This window comes from Eubalaena glacialis, chromosome 2, assembly GCF_028564815.1.
Source record: "Eubalaena glacialis isolate mEubGla1 chromosome 2, mEubGla1.1.hap2.+ XY, whole genome shotgun sequence".
Lineage (NCBI taxonomy): Eukaryota > Metazoa > Chordata > Mammalia > Artiodactyla > Balaenidae > Eubalaena > Eubalaena glacialis.
The window spans coordinates 145617568-145641313 of record NC_083717.1 but is presented as its reverse complement, the minus strand read 5'-3'; the positions used below and the strand labels follow the sequence as shown (position 1 = coordinate 145641313).

Genomic DNA, 23746 nt, shown 5'->3' with positions numbered 1-23746 from the left:
AGCCCTGGTCTGGGAAGATCCCACATGCCACAGAGCAACTTGGCCCGTGAGCCACAAGTACTGAGCCTGCACGTCTGGAGCCTGTGCTCCGCAACAAGAGAGGCCCGCGCACCGCGATGAAGAGTGGCCCCCGCTCGCCGCAACTAGAGAAAGCCCTCGCACAGAAACGAAGACCCAACACAGCCAAAAATAAATAAATAAATAAATAAATACTAGTCATGCTTTAAAAAAGAATCCACCTTCCAATGCAGGGGACAAGGGTTCGATCCCTAGTCGGAGAACTAGATCCCACATGCATGCCACAACTAAGAGTTCACGTGCCACAACTAAGGGGCCCACAAGCCACAACTAAAGAGCCCACCGGCCGCAACTAAGGAGCCTGCCTGCCGCAACTAAGACCCAGCGCAACCAAAATAAATAAATAAATTTAAAAATTTTTTTAAATAAAATATTAAAGAATTCATGTTAAAAAATAAGTAAAATGAAGAAGGTCTTCATTTTGCCAGTTTACTGTTTTTGTTGTGCTAGTGTATTATCACCCAGATTTATCAAGCCATTTTTACATATGAAGTCAAGTAAGCTTTAGTTATAATTTATTTCATTTCTGACCACTGTTACATTCTTTATCACCTCAAGAAGTCTGTTACAAGTATTATAAGTTTGAAGGTTCTTATTAAGTATCTTTGGCTTTTGATCATTTATAGGCTAAATTATAAGAACACTTTTATAAAACCCAGCTACTTAAGTTAATGTAGAACTGCACTAATGTCACTTTCAGAATCACTATGAACTAGTGGTGTTCTAGTAAATGTTTAACAGTAGACTCTTGGGGTGCAGAGAAGCCTGGTTGGTAGCAGTTGCCTATTTCTGTGGTATAAATGCTCCCACCACAGCCAATTTCAGACTACCAACTTGATGTCATCTGGCTTGCAAAATTTCTGAAAATTTATCAGTCCAGTACAAGCCAGTTCCAGCATGCCGTGGTCTAATATCACTGTCTTTATAGACCAAATTATAATTTCCAGTAGAATAAAATAGGAATGTATTCTTTTACCCTCCCACCCCACCTGCACCCCCCCTTTCTTTCTAATAATGTTTTTGGCTGAGGTAGATGCATATCTTCCTGGTATACCTAACAGAAAGGTGGAAATGACATTTATTATCATGAAATATAAACAGCCCAAATAGAAGCGTGTTCCTATCATGTAATTATTGCTAAAAAGAAGAGTTATGGGTCAGTTTATTTAAAAACCAAGATCATGTTTGGCAGACAGCCCCAACTTGTTTTTACTGGTTAGTATACAATAATAGTGTAGAGAAAGTCATTTCATATGATTATCTAATGTGAGTTTTCAAACTACTATCTTCTGTATGATGTATTAGGAGGTTACATTGCTTAAGGCTGGGCATTCAGTGAGTCATCTTGTGAATTTGCAGGGGTGAGGGTTGAGAGGTTTTTGTTGTTGTTTGTTTTGTTTTTTAATGCCAGAGGCAAACTGTTCTACCCACTTTTAACATTGTCTAGGCTAAAATTAAGGCAGACCCAAAATTACTTCCTAAGGAGAGCCAGGACTCTGAGGGTGAACATTCAAATCACCCTAAAGCAGAAACTGTCTTTATTAGGCTTTTCCATTTTCATAAATGATTGCTAATCTATCTCCCAGGTATGTTGATTGTTGAGGCCATGCCTTGAATTGGCAACAGCTGTAACAGTTAAAATGAACTCCTATTCCAAGACTCTTTTAGTCGTAGTTTGATGTATTATTGCAGTATCCTTTTCTCCAAGGATGATGCTTAGTACTTATCAGCACTCAATAAATGTTGAATAAATGCATGAACATAGCTTTACTGAGAAAAGCTATTTTTTTGGAATGTTGCCACGGGACAACAGTTTACCAATTCTGTACATCTGGATTCTTCACTATATATGGACTTTGGAAAGTCCACAAAAACCCAAAATAATAATTTTGTGTTTATGCTCAGATGTGCAGTTTTTAAGGGAGAGGAGCTATGGGTGTCCCAAAGAGACGTAGTTAAGAATGACTGCTCTGAGATTACAATGGCAAAGGATGAGTGGGAAGTAAATAAATAGAGACAGCAAAGGTGGACAACATTTTTTGATAGTTTGAGTGGGAAGAACAAGAGAAAAATGTTAGCTGAAATGAAAAGAAGAATTATTGAAGTGTGGCTTGCAGGATCTTAGTTCCCCGACCAAGGATCGAACCCTGGCCCCTGGCAGTGAGAACGCTGAGTCCTAACCACTGGTCTGCCCTAGAATTCACAAGTGTGTCATGAACTCAAGACATAAAGTATATTCATAAGAAGCTTAAAGAGGAGAAGCAAGAAGAACTACAATCCTGCAGCCTGTGGAACAAAAACCACATTCACAGGAAGAGAGACAAGATGAAAAGGCAGAGGGCTATGTACCAGATGAGGGAACAAGATAAAACCCCAGAAAAACAACTAAATGAAGTGGAGATAGGCAACCTTCCAGAAAAAGAATTCAGAATAATGATAGTGAAGATGATCCAGGACCTCGGAAAAACAATGGAAGCAAAGATCAAGAAGATGAAAGAAATGTTTAACAAAGACCTAGAAGAATTAAAGAACAAACAAACAGAGATGAACAATACAATAACTGACATGAAAACTACACTAGAAGGAATCAATAGCAGAATAACAGAGGCAGAAGAACGGATAGGTGACCTGGAAGACAGAATGGTGGACTTCACTGCCGCGGAACAGACTAAAGAAAAAAGAATGAAAAGAAATGAAGACAGCCTAAGAGACCTCTGGGACAACATTAAATGCAAGAACATTCGCATTATAGGGGTCCCAGAAGGAGGAGAGAGAGAGAAAGGACCTGAGAAAATATTTGAAGAGATTATAGTCAAAAACTTCCCTAACGTGGGAAAGGAAATAGCCACCCAAGTCCAGGAAGCGCAGAGCGTCCCATACAGGATAAACCCAAGGAGAAACACGCCAAGACACATAGTAATCAAATTGGCAAAAATTAAAGACAAAGAAAAACTATTGAAAGCAGCAAGGGAAAAATGACAAATAACATACAAGGGAACTCCCATAAGGTTAACAGCTGATTTCTCAGCAGAAACTCTACAAGCCAGAAGGGAGTGGCATGATATACTTAAAAGTGATGAAAGCGAAGAACCTACAACCAGGATTACTCTACCCGGCAAGGATCTCATTCAGATTTGATGGAGAAATCAAAAGCTTTACAGACAAGCAAAAGCTAAGAATTCAGCACCACCACACCAGCTCTACAACAAATGCTAAAGGAACTTCTCTAAGTGGGAAACACAAGAGAAGAAAAGGACCTACAAAAACAAACCCAAAACAATTAAGAAAATGGTCATAGGAACACACATATCGATAATTACCTTAAATGTGAATGGATTAAATGCTCCAACCAAAAGACACAGGCTTGCTGAATGGATACAAAAACAAGACCCGTGTATATATATATATATATATATATATATATATATATATATATGCTGTCTACAAGAGACCCACTTCAGACCTAGGGACACATACAGACTGAAAGTGAGGGGATGGAAAAAAGATATTCCATGCAAATGGAAATCAAAAGAAAGCTGGAGTAGCAATACTCATATCAGATAAAATAGACTTTAAAAAATGTTACAAGAGACAAGGAAGGACACTACATAATGATCAAGGGATCAATCCAAGAAGATATAACAATTATAAATATATATGCACCCAACGTAGGAGCACCTCAATACATAAGGCAACTGCTAACAGCTCTAAAAGAGGAAATCGACAGTAACACAATAATAGTGGGGGACTTTAACACCTCACACCAATGGACAGATCATCCAAAATGAAAATAAGGAAACAGAAGCTTTAAATGACACAATAGACCAGATAGATTTAATTGATATTTATAGGACATTCCATCCAAAAACAGCAGATTACACTTTCTTCTCAAGTGCGCACGGAACATTCTCCAGGATAGATCACATCTTGGGTGACAAATCAAGCGTCAGTAAATTTAAGAAAACTGAAATCATATCAAGCATCTTTTCTGACCACAACGCTATGAGATTAGAAATGAGTTACAGGGAAAAAAACGTAAAAAACACGAACACATGGAGGCTAAACAGTACGTTACTAATTAACCAAGAGATCACTGAAGAAATCAAAGAGGAAATCAAAAAATACCTAGAGACAAATGACAATGAAAACACAACGATCCAAAACCTATGGGAGGGAGGCAGCAAAAGCAGTTCTAAGAGGGACGTTTATAGCTATACAAGCCTACCTCAAGGAACAAGAAAAACCTCAAACAATCTAACCTTACACCTAAAGGAACTAGAGAAAGAAGAACAAACAAAACCCAAAGTTAGCGGAAGGAAAGAAATCATAAAGATCAGAGCAAAATAAATGAAATAGAAACAAAGAAAACAATAGCAAAGATCAATAAAACTAAAAGCTGGTTCTTTGAGAAGATAAACAAAATTTATAAACCATTAGCCAGACTCATCAAGAAAAAGAGGGAGAGGACTCAAATCAGTAAAATTAGAAATGAAAAAGGAGAAGTTACAACAGACACCGCAGAAATACAAAGCATCCTAAGAGACTACTACAAGCAACTCTATGCCAATGAAATGGACAACCTGGAAGAAATGGACAAATTCTTACAAAGGTATAACCTTCCAAGACTGAACCAGGAAGAAACAGAAAATATGAACAGACCAATCACAAGTAATGAAATTGAAAGTGTGATTAAAAATCTTCCAACAAACAAAAGTCCAGGACCAGATGGCTTCACAGGTGAATTCTATCAAACATTTTGAGAAGAGCTAACACCCATCCTTCTCAAACTCTTCCAAAAAATTGCAGAGGAAGGAACACTCCCAAACTCATTCTATGAGGCCACCATCACCCTGATACCAAAACCAGACAAAGATACTACAAAAAAAGAAAATTACAGACCAATAGCACTGATGAATATAGATGCAAAGATCCTCAACAAAATACTAGCAAACAGAATTCAGAAACACATTAAAAGGATCATACCCCATGATCAAGTGGAATTTATCCCAGGGATGCAAGGATTCTTCAATATACGCAAATCAATCAATGTGATACACCATATTAACAAATTGAAGAATAAAAACCATATGATCATCTCAATAGATGCAGAAAAAGCTTTTGACAAAATTCAACACCTACTTATGATAAAAATTCTCCAGAAAGTGGGCATAGAGGGAACCTACCTCAACATAACAAAGGCCATATATGACCAACCCACAGCAAACATCATTCTCAATGGTGAAAAACTGAAAGCATTTCCTCTAAGATCAGGAACAAGACAAGGATGTCCACTCTCACCACTATTATTCAACATAGTTTTGGAATTCCTAGCCACGGCAATCAGAGAAGAAAAAGAAATAAAAGGAATACAAATTGGAAAAGAAGAAGTATAACTGTCACTGTTTGCAGATGACATGATACTATACCTAGAGAATCCTAAAAATGCCACCAGAAAACTTCTAGAGGTAATCAGTGAATTTGGTTAAGTTGCAGGATACAAGATTAATGCACAGAAATCTCTTGCATTTCTATACACTAATGATGAAAAATCTGAAAGAGAAATTAAGGAAACACTCCCATTTACCATTGCAACAAAAAGAATAAAATACCTAGGAATAAACCTACCTAGGGAGACAAAAGCCCTGTATGCAGAAAACTATAAGACACTGATGAAAGAAATTAAAGATGATACCAACAGTTGGAGAGATATACCATGTTCTTGGATTGGCAGAATCAATATTGTGAAAATGACTATACTACCCAAAGCAATCTACAGATTCAATGCAATCCCTATCAAATTACCAATGGCATTTTTTACGGAACTAGAACAAAAAACTTACAATTTGTATGGAGACACAAAAGTCCCCGAATAGCCAAAGCAGTCTTGAGGGAAAAAAACGGAGCTGGAGGAATCAGACTCCCTGACTTCAGACTATACTACACAGCTACAGTAATCAAGACAATATGGTACTGGCATAAAAACAGAAATATAGATCAGTGGAACAGGATAGAAAGCCCAGAGATAAACCCACGCACCTATGGTCAACTAATCTGTGACAGAGGTGGCAAGGATATACAATGGAGAAAAGACAGTCTCTTCAAGAAGTGGTGCTGGGAAAACTGGACAGCTACATGTAAAAGAATGAAATTAGAACACTCCCTAACACCATACACAAAAATAAACTCAAAATAGATTCGAGACCTAAATGTAAGACCGGACACTATAAAACTCTTAGAGGAAAACATAGGAAGAACACTCTTTGACATAAATCACAGCAAGATCTTTTTTGATCCACCTCCTAGAGTAATGGAAATAAAAATAAACAAATGGGACCTAATGAAACTTCAAAGCTTTTGCACAGCAAAGGAAACCATAAACAGGACAAAAAGACAACCCTCAGAATGGGAGAAAATATTTGCAAACAAATCAACAGACAAAGGATTAATCTCCAAAATATATAAACAGCTCATGCAGCTCAATATTAAAGAAACAAACAACCCAATCCAAAACTGGGCAGAAGACCTAAGTAGACATTTCTCCAAAGAAGACATACAGCTGGCCAAGAAGCACATGAAAAGCTGCTCAACATCACTAATTATTAGAGAAATGCAAATCAAAACTACAATGAGGTATCACCTCACACCAGTTAGAATGGGCATCATCAGAAAATCTACAAACAACAAGTGCTGGAGAGGGTGTGGAGAAAAGAGAACCCTCTTGCACTGTTGGTGGGAATGTAAATTGATACAGCCACTATGGAGAACAGTATGGAGGTTCCTTAAAGAACTAAAAATAGAATTACCATATGATCCAGCAATCCCACTACTGGACATATACCCAGAGAAAACCATAATTCAAAAAGACACATGCACCCCAATGTTCATTGCATCACTATTTACAATAGCCAGGTAATGGAAGCAACCTAAATGCCCATTGACAGACGAATGGATAAAGAAGATGTGGTACATATATACAATGGAATATTATTCAGCCATAAAAAGGAATGAAATTGAGTCATTTGTTGAGACGTGGATGGATCTAGAGACTGTCATACAGAGTGAAGTAAGTCAGAAAGAGAAAAACAAATATCGTATATTAACGCATATATGTGGAACCTAGAAAAATGGTACAGATGAACCAGTTTGCAGGGCAGAAGTTGAGACACAGATGTAGAGAACAAACGTATGGGCACCAAGGGTGGAAAGCCGTGGGAGGCTGGGTGTGGTGATGTGCTGAATTGGGCGATTGGGATTGACATGTATGCACTGATGTGTATAAAATTGATGACTAATAAGAACCTGCTGTATAAAAAAATAAATTTAAAAATTAAAAAAAAAAGCTGGACTTCCCTGGTGGCGCAGTCATTGGGAGTCTGGCTGCCAGTGCAGGGGACACAGGTTTGATCCCTGGTCTGGGAAGATCCCACATGCCGCGGAGCGGCTGGACCCGTGAGCCACAACTACTGAGTCTGTGCCTCTGGAGGTTGTGATCCGCAACGGGAGAGGTCGCGACAGTGAGAGGCCCGCGCACCGTGATGAGGAGTGGCCCCCGCTTGCCGCTACTGGAGAAAGCCCTTGCGCAGAAACAGACGCAACACAGCCAAAAATAAATAAATAAATAAATAAATAAAAATTAAAAATAAAAATCTTCAAGAGGATTGACATATGCACACTACTATATATAAAATAGATAACTAATAAGAATCTACTGTATAGCACAGGAAGTCTACTCAGTACTCTGTAATGACCTATATGGAAATAGAATCTAAAAAAGAGTGGATATATGTATATGTATAACTGATTCACTTTGCTGTAGAGCAGAAACTAACACAACATTTTAAATGAACTATACTCCAGTAAAAATTAGTTTAAAAAAAGCAAAAAACAAAAAGAATGACTGCTCTAAATTATCTAAAATCTTTTCTTAGCTTCATCTAGACCATTCACACAGTCTGTGTGGCTAAAATAAATTGTTTTACCAAAAATGTTTTGCAAAAATGTCATCACTTCTATTAGCAGATGTTTAGAGAAGTAGCCCTGTGAATATCAGCAAAGTGATGAAAGTTGCTTCCTGCAAAGATGTTGTTGACAGTATTGTTCATTATGCTACCCTGGTGTCCTGTTAATACAGGAACTCCTTCCTACGTGCGTGCACGCACACACACACACCATCCCGACCCCCCCAGTACCAGGAAAATTTCTCTCTAATAGTTTCGTTAATCCTTTTGCTTTTTCTGAATTACTGACTTATTTTTATCTCAGGGACACTGTGATGCACCTAACTGATCTTGTTTTCATCTTCCCATTGGCTACTGTAAAATGCAAACCAAAATCTAGTCACTGTATAGTATGCCTCTTAGTTTCTTCCCCATATTTACCGTTTGCTTCATTTTATTTTTGTAACTCATCTTTCTAGAGCTAGCTGAGGTATTAACTAAATGTAATATTGAGCCTTTCTCAGCTCAGCTTTGCTTAGGACTTCGTTCTTTTAAATTGACTTACATACAGTTTTTGACAAGACAATTACAAAATATAATTTCTGTGTTTATTTCAAAGACTAGTTTAAAATCACAGAAAAAAATCAGAATTTGTGTTTCTTTTCTAAGTTCTAGTTTTTAAAGCATGTTATATAACTGTAACCTTGTTTTTTTCCCCCCAAGGCAGCCAACAGTTAGATTCCATTCATGTAACACAGTTGGAGAGAGATACTGTTTTAGTGTGTTTAGACAGTAAGTATTATTTTAAAGTTTCTTCTAAGTATACTACTTGATATAACATACCTTTTCATGGATTTGATTCTAATAGAATCAGTAAAGTAGATTTGCAGTTTTCCACCTTAAGTGGCATTGTTTTATTGATGAAAAACCTAAATTGGCTACAGATATAGTAACTAATTGATCTGTTTGTCAAAGTATCCTCTGTGACCTTTTTCTTTATTCTGTTTGGCCTACTTGGAAACATTATACAGTCAGCCCTCTGTATCTGTAGGTTCCACATCCTCTATTCAGCCAACCATGGATTGAAAATATTTAGAAAAAAAAATTCCAGAAAGCTCAAAAAAGCAAACCTGAATTCGCAAGTGCCTGGCAACTATTTATATAGCTTTTGTGTTGTATTAGGTATTATAAGTAATCTAGGACCTACTGTATAGCACAGGGAACTATACTCAATATTATGTAATAACCTATAAGGGAAAAGAATCTGAAAAAGACTATATCTACATATATATACACACACATATGTATAACTGAATCACTGTGCTATACACCTGAAACTTACACGATACTGTAAATCAACTATATTTCAATAAAAATATTTTTAAAAATTAAAGTCTATGGGCGGTTGTGTATAGGTTATATGCAAACACTAGGCCATTTCATATAAGGCACTTGAGCATCCATGGACTTTGGTCTCTGTGAGGGGTACTGGAACCAATTCCCTGTGGATACCGAGGGACAACTGTATTAGAACAGTTTGCCATAACCTTGGGGTAAAAGTCTGTATTAAATTACTCTGTATAAAATTCTGTGTAATTCATTGTAATTAATGAAAAAATAGAAGGTTATACTAATTTGGTCACTTCTAGTCATATAACATGAACTTTTAGAATCATGTCAGTGTGATATTCTAATGCACAAATAGATTTGACACCTTTACCTGCTAGTTGTGATTCTTTTGATGCAGCAAGAGATGTTATTGATAGATGTGTGTTGTACTGTATATGCAGTGGAAGAGACAGAAAAACTTTAACAACAGGTGTTTTCAATTTTGCAAACAAAGAACTCTAATTCTTAAAATCCCCCTTACTTTAATGCAATGAATCCTGCAAGTGAAATTCACCCAGACTTGGAATTATATTTGAAATTTGGCAATATTTGCTGTGGTTTGATTCATTCCAATATTTTAAAATTACTAGACCTGCCCATAGATGTTTAGGGTTATTTTTAAAATTGTTCCACTACTGAATTTACCTGTATTTTTGTCTTAATTTCTATTCTCTAAAGTGTTCCCTAGTGGATTTGCCTTATAGAATCATAAAGATCATCTAATATTATAGATAAGTAAACCAAACCCCAGAGTGTTTCATTTGCCCATTATCCCTTAAGTACTTTTGATTCTTTGAATACTGATAAGATTGGCATGTTGTTTGGTTACTCTTAAGTGAATTTGATAAATTCTTTTTTACCCAAACAAGTAGAAAGCTCAGTACTGATTAATGAAATAAACAGATGATCAGAATTTAATTGTAGTAGTGTTGAACCTTTAACATTAAACGCCTAAATACCTTCTGAGTCATCCAAGGAAAATAAATTGTACTTAGTTTTCATTTTGTTGATTTATGTATTTTTTAAAAAAATTTTTTAAACCTTTGATTAACTAGGACTTCCATTTCCCAGCTATTCATGGTAAATGGAAAGTTGACTTTCTTCAGTTCTTTTTTTCTTAGGGGAGCAGTGTAACACTTTGAAAATTGTTTGTCAACTCTATGGTATAAATCAGTTTTACTAAGCAGCAATGGAGATAGGTGTGTAATCACAAATAATGGTAGACAGATGAGAAAGTAATGCAGAGAGAAGATATCTTCCAAGTCAGAGCTAAGATGGTTAAATTAAAAAACAAATGGACAAAAGGGAAATAGAAATATTCACATATACTGTCTATCCCAGAGTTTACTTATAAAGAAATTCTGACTTTTGAGAGTACTATTTTTTCCTCCCTTGTACTTCTGTAGAATATTAGTTACATACTAAAGTTAAGAATTACTGCAAATATTACTTATCATATGTTATGTAATTTGTAAGGGGAAAAAACCCAACTCTTATTGCTGAATATTTAGGCACCAAGGTAACCACTATTAAAGAAACACTTCACTTTTTAAAAAATGAGAACATAAGTGTTCAGTATGAACTATGAAAAAAAAATACTGGTGGGATTGCCATTTACGGAGGCCTCACTCTTATAGAACATATCAGTGACAATTTTTCACTGGGCATACTTGAATCAAGAGAAATAATTGAACTTTATTAAGAATATTGTTATATATCCATGTAAAATCCACTTATCAAGTTACATTTATTTTAGCAAATCTGCATTTCCAGTCTTGACTTGGTTTTTCTTTTTTTAAGAATTTGTAAAAATTGTAAATCTACAAGGAAAACTAAAATCAAGTAAGAAACTGGCCTCTGAGCTAAGTTTTGATTTTCGCATTGAATCTGTAGGTAAGTCTCCTTTTTTTAATAATGCATTTAGAGTACTTGGTTTTTTGTTCATTCTATACTTAGGGTTATCTAGACCAGCACTGTCTCATAGAAGTTTCTTTGATATAGAAATGTTCTCTGTGTTCTTAAATACAGTAGTCATTAACCACACTTGTTAAGTACTTGAAACATGGCTAGTGCTACATTTTAATTTTAATTTTTTAAATTTTAATTAATTTAAATTTTGATGTAAATAGCCACACAGGGCTAGTTACTATAATATTAGACAGTGCAGGTCTGGACCATAATAAATCTTTTATTGTCGTTTCTTGAATATTTAAAACATGAAATCATTTCTTTTATTCATTGTTCCCTTTGCTGCATCAAGTGAATTATACTTCTTCCAATTCTTTCCAAATCATGAAGGTATTTGTGTGATGTGATTAACAATGTTAGATATGCTAGAATTCTTTGCCGTGTAAGATTCTGGTTGGTGTGTGTTGATGGTTTTTGCTTTTAGGTCTATTTAAATATAAATAACTAGTTCCCCACAGAATCTGGAAAATACTATGCCATTTGAATTTGCTTCCTTGTCAATGAGTGTTTTACTCTGTAATATCATTGGTTTTATGATAAAAATTATTATTGTTTGCATCCTCACTGATTATATGTCAGTAAGTATTTTCCTCAAGGGTGATAGAACTTATGAAAAAATACCATGGGTGGAAACATTTTGAACAATTCATGATATGGTTCTACTTTAAGTCAAAAACAGTTAAAACAAAATTGGTGATTTTTATTTGGGCCGTAAAAAATATATGTATTTTATAATTAAATGTATATACTTTTTAAAATGTGTTTCTCACTGTTTAGAAAGTTTTCTGTTGATTTTTTAAAAATTTAATGGTTTCTCAAGTGGAGTTTTACCCTATTGCAAAGTACATTCATCCCTCTGGGTAAACATCGTACATAGAAATAATTTGCTTATGATTGGAAATTTTATTCAAGCAGAAAACCTAAACTTTCTGTAGATGCCATGACAAAAGGAATTTTGGAAATATTTTCTTCTTTTACTCCTTTGTATGCTGGCTATTGCATGCCAGTTTCTAAGATTTAATATTTTCAGTAGAGATTCCAATATACAGATCTTTAGGTCCTCTTAATTTTAACTGAAACACACTAGTACCTCAACTTCTTCATATATGCCAAATGTTTTAGGTTATTTTCGTTATACAAAAGTTTGTTCCTCCTAGGTTACCATCTCTTCTTTCCAGTGAACTTTGGAATAATTTCAAGGATCCTCCTGGGTAAAAAGAGTCCCTTTAAGTCACCTTTTAAAAACAAAGCCAGTACTACCTGTTTTTTTATTTCATGGCTAGGCTAGTGAAACTTGTATGATTTGTTATTGTAAAATACTTTTATGTTTATTGAGCTAAATTATGTTTCCAGAACATTCTTACATTAACTTTTTACAGAGTCAATATTCTAGTAAGAAATATAATAAATTTCAATCACTTTCTCCCATCTTTACTGGTATAGGGCATATGGCTAACTCTCCAACAATCAAATTGGTTTTCTCCTTCTCTCACTGTGCTTTAATGACTCTAGCCTCTGGCCAGGAAGGACCCAGAGGCCCTGCTGCCTCCCCCCACCCCAAAATTGGGGGCCCTGCCACTCTGTTTCTAATCCACTAAGTGACCCCATATGTGTGCTTCAGTGGGCCCAGCACAGGCAGGACACAGAAATGGACAAGGCACAGCCAGAACAGGTTTTCCTCCAAGACCCTCAGGCCACCCCAGGGGATCATGGGAGATGGGTGGGGAGCAAGAGGGGATATGGCATGTCATGAGGTGGCCACACTTTGGGGTCACGGTTGTTCCTGAATCCAAAGCCATCAAGAAGTTGGGCAAGCTTGGCTCAAATCTGTGACCACCCTTGTGAACAGTGGGACCTGCAAGGCCAGGGCAAAGGCCCGGTGGGCTCTGGAGACCTGATGGGGTTGGGCAGCAGCCGTGAGTACTATAGCTGAGAGCCCCTAGCCCCTCCAAATAAGAATTTGTTCACAGATCAAAAATATTCAGAGTGTGGTTAAATTTTAGATTACAGGACAGGTTTATTTTTAAAAATTAATTTTATAATAGGGAATATGTGAACAGAAATAAAAGATGCTTCCTGAATAGCTACTTCTAAATATATCACATTATTTAAATAATCATGTTTTTTAATCCAAAAAAACCCGTTATGTTTTTATTATTTTACTTACCTAAGACAAAAGATAGTATATGAAAGAAAAATTAATATGCGGATGTCCAGCTCATCAAAAGTTAGCCCATTTTTAAATAAATGCCTGTTATAATGTATCTTTGAAAACTTCCATGACCTTGCCTCAATAAATTATTTGAGCTTTGACATGACTTAGACACAAAAATGTTGGGAACTAATGGTCTAGACAGTGGCATTTTGCACCAAGCACTTGAATAGCCTTACATTATCATTTATTAAAGACAGTTAAGGAAAATGTATAATGCACTACTACTATGTGCCTTATTTTAGTCCCGTTCTCCCTTATCTTTTTAGTATGCCTTCAAGACAGTGTGTTGGCTTTCTGGAAACATGGAATGCAGGGTAAAAGCTTCAAATCAGATGAGGTAAGATTTCTCAAATTACCTCCAGTGATTCCCATTAAAGATTTTAAATGTTGAAACATTCGTTTTATGTATTTTCTTTCTGAACCCACGTTGCTATGTTTAATGCCTTTAATGCTGGTAGAACAAAACTGCCAGTGTTTTCCCTTCAGATAATGTTCAGTTTTGTATTTATTGTATTCTCAGTGGCCACAAGGAATTGTCAAACATGAGTTTACACAATTTCAGTCCTCTTATTTGTAATTTATAAATATGGTTGCTAAACTTACTAAACTTTTCTAAAGGTAATAAGCCTTTCCCATAGTCTATAAATGTGCAGCTTCTTTTTTTTTTTATAAATTTATTTTATTTATTTTTATTTTTGGCTACGTTGGGTCTTCGTTGCTGCACGCGGGCTTTTCTCTGGTTGCGGCGAACGGGGGCTATTCTTCATTGTGGTGCGCAGGCTTCTCGTTGTGGTGGCTTCTCTTGTTGGGACCACGGGCTTTAGGCACTCGGGCTTCAGTAGTTGTGACGCACGGGCTTAGTTGCTCCACGGCATGTGGGATCTTCCCGAGCCAGGGCTCGAACCCGTGTCCCCTGCATTGGCAGGCGATTCTTAACCCCTGCACCACCAGGGAAGCCCCTGCAGCTTCTTTTTTAATGTTATATTTAAAATTCTAAATTAATATGTATTGGATCACAGGACTAAGGAAAATCTAAGAAAATTAATTCGTTTACTAAATATTTATTGAGTATCAAATACATTTAGGACACTATTCTTATTATAGCACTGAAAACATAATGAAGCATAATTATAAATAACATCAAACCCTTATGATGTCTGTCTTCCAGGCACTTTACAAATACTAGCTTACTGAAGGCTAATAATATAGTGGGGTTTAGGTACAATTCAAAGTAAAGTTATGTACTATTCATATTCCCGATTTTACAGGTACAGAGTGGTTAAGTAACTTACCCAGAGTTACAGAACTAGTTAAGTGACAGAGCCTGGATGTGAAGGGTCTCCAAAAATCACTTCTACTGAGATAATCGGGATACATTTCATGTAGGAGGTGGGACTTGGACTCCCACCTTGAGAGGTGAATCCTAACAGTTAAGAGAATACTAACAGAGACATTTCCCATTTGTGTGAGTACCTGTGTAATTCTTGCACACCAGGGCCTCACAAATTTATGGACTTATTTTGAAGCTTAAAATCTTCTATTTGAATTACCTTTACCCTGTTATTTAAATATAACTATTTCCACCTTTTATATGAATGCAGAAATAGAATGCTTCCAAGTAAAAATGATGTAAATCAGTGGAATTAGAATGCTTCCAAGAGAAAATGACATAAATCAGCTGTCTTTGAAAGCATCCGTTTAGTTACTGACCATGTCACTAAATGTCACCAGGCCCCTGCATTTAATGAAGCCTACAGTCCTACTTACTGCCATAACATTAATTGTCCTTAGATGCTATTTTCACTGTGTCACTCCTGTGGTTAGAAATCTGTAGAAGTTACTTGTTGTTTACCATATCTAGTGTGAATTCTACCTCCTATTTTTAAGTCATCTTGCTTACCTTTTTCTTTCTGGTTTTGTTCTAATCCTTCAATTTGAGCCTAGCTATAATGTTCATAATGTAATATTCAGCCATTCTAGTCCACAATGATTGGAACATTTCTGAACTTAATACTCTGAAAATCAGCTGCATTTAGTATAGCACCAGATTTATTTTCTGATTCAAGTTTATTAATTCCATCTTCCCAGCTAGACTGCAAACTCATTGATAGCAGAGTATTTTTATACTTATTTTATTTTATATCCACACTGTCATAGTTTGGGTTCCTCCAAAAGCTGACTCTAAAACAAGGTCTCAGGTCCTTGTTTATTTGGGAGTAGATCCCAGAAAACAAGTGACAGAGTAAGGAATGTAAGATGGAGAGGGACAAAAAGCCAACAAAGAGCACATTAATAAACTGGTTCTCAATATGGGCAACGAGGGCTTAATCCCATAGGGACTACTGAGGAACAGTGTGGAGCACACCTCAGAATTGGCTCATCAGAAGGTGGGGAGGCGGGTGCATTTATACACCAACTGCTGTTCCTGGTAGTTAAGGGTTTCCCCCAGAGGTGTCAACTCCCCACACTTTGGAATAGTACCTGTGCACGACTGAGTACCTTCTTTCTTTAGTTTTGGAGAAGACAGAGCAGAGGAATACCCCCGGTACACAGATGTAAGACACTGGTGCATGGGGGTGTCTACCGCAGCTCTGCTGAAATCAGGTGGGCTGAGGGGTGCCACCTCAAGCATCTGCCCTATGACATAAAGGAAGGAGTAGGGGCTGTGCAGTCCAGCAAACCTGTACTCAGATCTTGGGTCTACTAGTTATATGACCTAAAAGTAAGTTACTTAACCTCACTGAGTCTTAGTTTTCTCTTTAATAATATGGGAATGATAATACATATCATAAAAAGTTCTAAGGAAAGTGCTTGACCCATACAGATATTCCATAAATGTTGATTTGTTTCTAGTAATAAGCAGTCAAAAAAAAAACTTACTAAAATCTGTTTAATTTGAGGAATTGAGTCTATCAAAAATTATCATTCTTTTTAATACTTGCTCTATCTAAATGATCTTTAAATTATAATTTAAATAATATGGTGACTAATAATATGGGCTATTTTCTTTCATAGGTTACCCAGGAGATTTCAGATGAAACAAGAGTTTTCCGCTTATTAGGATCAGACAGGTAATAGTTTGGTTGTTTTATTACCAAAGGAGTTCAACGATTGTATTTTTAATTATACTGTCAACCTCTGACTGTGTTTCAAACAGAACTTCTTTTTCAATATACTTATTTATATTGTTTCAATATGTTTATTTATATTGTTCAATAGAAGTAACATTGGCTTATAACATTTATATAAATTTCATGTATACATTATATTTCTAGTTCTGTATACCCTACAGTGTGCTCACCACCAAAAGTTTAGTTTCCTTTCAACACCACACAATTAACCCCCTTTACCCATTTCGGTCTCCCTCCGCCCCTACCTCTTCCCCCTGGTAGCCACTCTGTATCTACGTGTTTGTTTTTGTTTGGTTTGTTCATTTATTTATTTTTATGTATGTTAAACAAAACTCTTAGAGGCTTCAGAATCTTAGAGAAATTTTCCTGTATCTTTATTGAGAGAGAGAGAGAAATACTTTAATTAGTCAATTAAGCAAGCTTTTGTCAGTGTGAGGATCATGATTCTAGAAACAGTTATACTCAGCCAAGACAAAATGTGTTAAATAGGTGTTTATGTCCCTAGTACCATGACATATTTCAGGCTCCTTTGTTTTCATCATTTCTTCCTGGCATGTTAACTTCTATTAACTGTTACTGTATATATCCAACAGAATGTGCACCTCCTGACATTTACTTTTATATCACAAGATATTTGACTGAGTCTCTGAGGTCATTCTAAATTAGAAGGAATTATGTGGTCTCTGTGATCAAAATGAAAGATAAGTTCCAAAACTATGCCATCTCATGAAAAAAGAATTATAGCTTTTGTTCTTCAAAGTCTATGTTATCTACCTCTACAATGAATAAAATACCTATCCCTTCCTATTTTCCAAAAGTTGTTACTGCAGCAAAACTGGCTATAGTGGTATACATTAGTCCTGAGGCAAGGATTGAGAACCTCTGATCTTCAAGTTCAGTCTAGTCACAAAACCATTGCTTAGATATTACACACTTAGGGAAGGCGGGGAGAATTGGAGTTATGACTCCATAAAAATTTTTTAAAGAGAAAAAGGATTTTTGGAAAATGCCGTTGAAAAGGCAAGCCCAGAGAGCATGGCAACCTAGTAACTAGTCCTGCAAAAAAGAGAATTGGAGGACCACCTGGTAAGTGACTGTTGAATGGGAGGCCCTTTGCTTCTCCAGGAAGGGCTGACAAAAGAATTGTAGATCATTCAGTGATCCTGGCACAAATAGCACTCTGGTGAGACATAGTATGAGAGATTTCTGCTTGATAGAGGGTAGGCATCAGAAGCCATTTCTCTTAGTTACTTGTTTCCTTCCAACTCCTTCCCCCAGAATTTTCAGAATTTTCTCTTTCATCTACCCCTTCTTTGTTTGTATTGTTTCTCCATTCTGTCACTATTGCCCTAAAAAACTACTTTTTTCAGACCATTGCCTTGTTCTGGTTATCTTCTTACTTGGGCATCTCCTTGATTTTAAGACGTATGTCTTAACCAAGGCTTTTGTTTTGTCTTAATTTTTAAAGTGATTTGTTAAATTGTATTGTTTAAATATAGGTATTAATGTCTAGGAGGAAAGAAAACTATGTCAGAATATTAATAATGGTAAACTTTGGGCAGTTGAATTATAGGTAATTTTATTTTCCCTTTCTACTTTTCTTTAATGCATACTTTAAGTATGTATTACTTTTTTGTTGTTTTCATTTCAAGAGTAATAATATGCTAGTTGTAGGAAATTCATACACTAGAAAAATATAAGTTATTTATGCAACTCCCCCCCCCTCCCATTTCCCCTTCTAGACTTTCTTCTCTGCATGGGCATATTGTTTTTTATTTTGTTCTCAAACCTGTCTTCCCACAGTGTAGATCCTGTGATATGACACTTGATTGGTTTTTCTTCCTATTGGTCCTTTCATTGAACTCTTACCCTGCCTTTGTTCCAGGGACAAGGGAGATGGCCCCATTTCATACTTTTTAAAACTATTTATTTGCAAATACCTTGAAGAACAGTGTGAGTGGGTGCCTCTTAAAATCCTGTTTTATTCTCTCAGCCCTTCCTCCATCCCCTTCTTGTTCATGTATGTTCTAAAGCTTTATTATACCTTTTTTTGGCATATATGATTAAGCAAATTTGTTTTTAGTTGGAATAAGATGAGACTATCCTGAAATGTTTTTAATATTTTATATTCATAAATTCATCAATTCTTATTCAGTTTTGTTTTTAAGCTATAAAATGTAAAGCTGAATTTGACTGTGCATCTATTAATGTGATCTCTGTGTAATCTTATGTGAATGTGAACAATGATATTCTTTCCTGGTTTGATGTTAGTATTTGAAGATGAAATCTCTGTTTCTACTCTTTAACAAGACTTTTGTTTTGATTTAATTGCAGGGTTGTTGTTTTGGAAAGTAGGCCAACAGAAAATCCTACTGCACACAGCAATCTTTACATCTTGGCTGGACATGAAAATAGTTACTAAGCAACAGAAACTGGTCTCAAATGACAGGAAAATGAATACACTCCATTGAAAGCAAAAATATCTTAAGGAAATTCAGTACAAACTACACTATGATTTGCTTTAATTGTTATGGGTTATATCTCAAATGATCTGTACTTTAAGGTAGAATTCAGTATTTTCTGTAGCTGGAAACAGCTATTCTATCTCTTGCCACTATGTGGTGGTTTTATCAAGTTTGCTTAATAAAAGCTATGAGACAGATAGTCCTCTAGTTCCAGGAAACACAGTCTTTTTAAAAAAAATAATGTTTGTAATAAGGATGCCATGATATTTTTAGATAACAGCTCATGTGATTATCTTCAGAGAGATAAATTCAGTGACAGTTTTCTCATTTTATACCATGTTTTATTCCTTCTTAATGAACATAATTTGATAAAGAAATTATCGGGTAAGCCTTTCACTTTTACATTGGCCATTCTGTATGTTTTTGTAAAATAGAATATTTAATCCTTATTTATTAATCTCTTGCTGGAGTGGTGTAATGTATCTAACTTTTAGTAAAGGAAGGTTGCAGAGCAGCTTAAATTTTTTTATAATATATAAAAATTTTGTTTACCTTTTAAGACTAGTACTTTGAGGGTTTAAAGGCTGTGTTTGGAGGTTCAATACATACATGCAATATTATTTAACACAAGTATTTTGTTATATAATATCATCCAGAATTGCCTTAAAAGAGAGTTTTGTGTTTTCAACTACATATAATTGTAGGGGGTCATACAGAAGATAATGATGATGGTTGAAATATTGTTAGAAGGAGTGTGTATTTCTAGATGTGACTACCGTGTGTATGTATTCTTGACAAGCAGTATAATATACCTGTGATTTTTTTTTTACATTAGGGATAATGCATAAGAAATTAATCTTCATATATATTATCATCCCTAATGTAGGGGGGAAAAGTGTTTAACTGCCCGTGATATGTATTTTACTTATACTATACCAGAGGGGAAACTGTAAAGCAACTACATGTGTATTTTTGGGTTTTTCACATATATAGATCCTCATTTTGAGTAGGTTTTAAAAAAAAATCTTTAAATGAAATTTAATTCCTGATGGGGTAGTATAAATAAGTATTATAAAAATCAGTATTCTAAAGATAAGTAAGGATTGGGCCATTTTTGAGTTTTCTTCCTTTCTGCTATTGTTAGTTTTCAAAATGAAAGCATCACACTGGTACCTATTGTCTTAATGCATTTAACAGTTGTTGTTGAGATGATGAACAAGGGGGTGGCAAGAGCAGACTACAGATTCATTTTCAGCAGTTCCTTGAGAGGAAGACAGTGTAACTATCTCATTCGGTCTTTAGCAGTCCTGTATAGTAGGTATTATCATCATCTCCTTTTTTTAGATGAGGAGACAAGGGGTTAGCAAGGTTAAGAGACTTAACCCAATTCACACAGCAAGTTAGTGGTTGAGCCAGACTATGAGTCTTGTGACTCTGTTCTTTTCACTATGCAATATGCAAACAATAAAATATTATGCAAATGAAATATATAAAGTATTGTCCTTTAAAAATGCTATGATTTCAGTAAGTATGTTGCTGTTTATTTTGGGTATGTTAAATGGGGCCTCTGGACTGAAGGACACTGGATACAATAGATGGCAGGAGACCATACTCAAAACAGGAAATATTTGCATTCTGGATACAAAGACCAATATCCTCCTCCTCCTCTCTGAATCCTGGCAGCCAGATCTTCCCATCCTAACAATACTGGAAGAGTCCTCTCTGTGCCATCTGGTCAGTGCAAGTGGAAAGACCTAAAGAGATCCTGACATCAGAAGTGTCCTGGCTAAACTGCCCAGCTGGATAACTCTACAGTGAAAATTGTAATGTGCCCACCACCCTTTGCATGCATCCAGAGCTTACAGTTAGTCTTTTAGTCCTATGCTATTAAAAATGATTAAACAGGGACTTCCGTGGTGGTCCAGTGGGTAATACTCCGCGCTCCCAATGCAGGGGGCCCGGGTTCGATCCCTGGTCGGGGAACTAGATCCCACATGCATGCCGCAACTAAGAAGCCCGCATGCTGCAATGAAGATCCCGCATACCACAACTAAGACCCAGTGCAGCCAAAGTAAATAAATAAATAAATATTTTAAAACAATAATAAAAATGATTAAACAACCAGGAATTATGAAACATCTGAGGAAAGCCTCTTACAGGAAAGAGAGAAAACAATAGGGGAAAAAGCACCTAATGGAAACAGACTATGCAGAATGAAGAAAATGTCAAAAGAAAAAGTATCTTTGCAAAGATGTTGCAACTATGAATCAGGAGTAGGATACTAAAAAAGGAGCTTTCAAAAAAACAGAGCTATTAGAAAAAATATAGCATAGCTGAATAATTCAATAGATGATTTAGAATATAAAGTTGAAGAAATTTCTCAGAAAATAAAAAGAAATGAAAATATTGGAGAAAAAAATTAAGAAAATTAACAGGCCAGGAGGCCCAATATCCAGTCTCCCAGAGTTCCAAAAAGAACAGAGAAAATAGGGAATCAGAGTATTTCAAGAAATATTCTCAGTACTAAAGAACTTAAGATTTTAGATTGAAAGAACACAGTGGATGAAAAAAATCTATTATGAAATTTCAGGCATGTCAGGGTCAAAGAGAAGATCTGTTATGTTTCTGAAGAAAAGGGGCAGGTCAAATACCAAGAAATAAGAATCGGAATAACTTCAGATTTCAACAGAAGCAGTGCCTTCAAAATTCTGAAAGAAATTTCCAACCTAAAATTCTGGATTCAAATAAACTATTAATTGAACCTAAGGTTATAATGAAGACATTTTTATTTGTACAAGGTCTCACAAACTTTACCTTTCATATAGTCTTTCTCAAGAACCTACTAGAGGATGTGCTTCCTAAAAATAAGGTCATAAACCAAGCAATATGAAGACATAGGTGCAAAGACTGGGATTCAGCATAGGAGAGAGATGAAGGAACTCCCCGGATGATGATGATATCCAAGGATGACACCACACCAGACATACAGAACATAGTGAAGCATATCAGAAGCTCCCAGAGAGGCTTTTTCAGAAAGACTAAATAATAAATTACCTGCTGCATCTCCCAGACCCCAAAAAATCAGAGTGAGGGACTTGTGATACTGAAATGAAGAAGGAGGAAAGGTCAATGTAAAGGTGTATTATTGAGGTCATTGCTGTGTAGACAATGGCAGCTTGATCCACCAGGTCTTCTGTGAAGCTCTGTGATAGTTCCCACAATTGTCTCCTGAAAGACAAGTGGCTGGACCATTTATCTTGACACGCTCCTCACTAGGTGAGTTGCTGCCAGGACATTACCTCCTGAAGTACCAAGTTGCAGCTTGTACTTGGGCCACGTGGGCTCCTTCAGTGTCACAGAATGCCCTGAGGCAGAAAGCTGGAAGAGTAGGAGATAAATCTGAGCTCCGCCTCTGTGGCTGAAATCAGAAATGGGTGGAGGGATTCAATCAGTGATGATATTATTTCTTTTTTTTTTTTTTTTTAAAGATTTTTTTGATGTGGACCATTTTTAAAGTCTTTTTTGGATTTGTTACAGCATTGCTTAGTTTCATGTTTTGGCTTTTTGGCCACGAGGCCTATGGGATCTTAGATCCCTAACCAGGGATCGAGCCCTCACTCCCTTGCATTGGAAGGTGAAGTCTCAACCACTGGACTGCCAGGGAAGTCCCAATAGTGATGATATTATTTCTAAGCAAAAACTTACCTAAGGTTGAACCAGATAGCTTCACAGGCAAATTCTATCAAACATTTAGAGAAGAGCTAACACCTATCCTTCTCAAACTCTTCCAAAATATAGCAGAGGGAGGAACACTCCCCAGCTCATTCTACGAGGCCACCATCACCCTGATACCAAAACCAAAGATGTCACAAAGAAAGAAAATTACAGGCCAACATCACTGATGAACATAGATGCAAAAATCCTCAACAAAATACTAGCAAACAGAATCCAACAGCACATTAAAAGGATCATACACCATGATCAAGTGGGGTTTATCCCAGGAATGCAAGGATTCTTCAGTATATGCAAATCAGTCAATGTGATACACCATATTAACAAATTGAAGGAGAAAAACCATATGATCATCTCAATAGATGCAGAAAAAGCTTTTGACAAAATTCAACACCCATTTATGATAAAAACCCTCCAGAAAGTAGGCATAGAGGGAACTGACCTCAACAAAGGCCATATATGACAAACCCACAGCCAACATCGTTCTCAATGGTGAAAAAATGAAACCGTTTCCTCTAAGATCAGGAACAAGACAAGGTTGTCCACTCTCACCACTGTTATTCAACATAGTTTTGGAAGTTTTAGCCCCAGCAATCAGAGAAGAAAAAGAAATAAAAGGAATCCAAATCGGAAAAGAAGAAGTAAAACTGGCACTGTTGGCAGATGACATGATACTATACATAGAGAATCCTAAAAATGCCACCAGAAAACTTCTAGAGGTAATCAGTGAATTTGGTTAAGTTGCAGGATACAAGATTAATGCACAGAAATCTCTTGCATTCCTATACACTAATGATGAAAAACCTGAAAGAGAAATTAAGGAAACACTCC

General features: G+C 36.1%; 1 protein-coding gene across 1 annotated transcript in view; it reads left to right on the top strand.

Moving 5' to 3' along the window:
* The window catches only part of MAP4K5 (mitogen-activated protein kinase kinase kinase kinase 5), a 155393-nt gene extending 136175 nt beyond the window's left edge, over window positions 1–19218 (top strand). Inside the window, exons 29-33 of the mRNA XM_061182518.1 lie at window positions 8739–8807; window positions 11205–11297; window positions 13854–13924; window positions 16603–16658; window positions 19053–19218. Of these exons, the coding sequence (XP_061038501.1) occupies window positions 8739–8807; window positions 11205–11297; window positions 13854–13924; window positions 16603–16658; window positions 19053–19140 (377 nt within the window). The 3' untranslated portion in view covers window positions 19141–19218. The remainder of the gene's footprint in view (window positions 1–8738; window positions 8808–11204; window positions 11298–13853; window positions 13925–16602; window positions 16659–19052) is intronic.
* Window positions 19219–23746: the final 4528 nt, after the last annotated feature.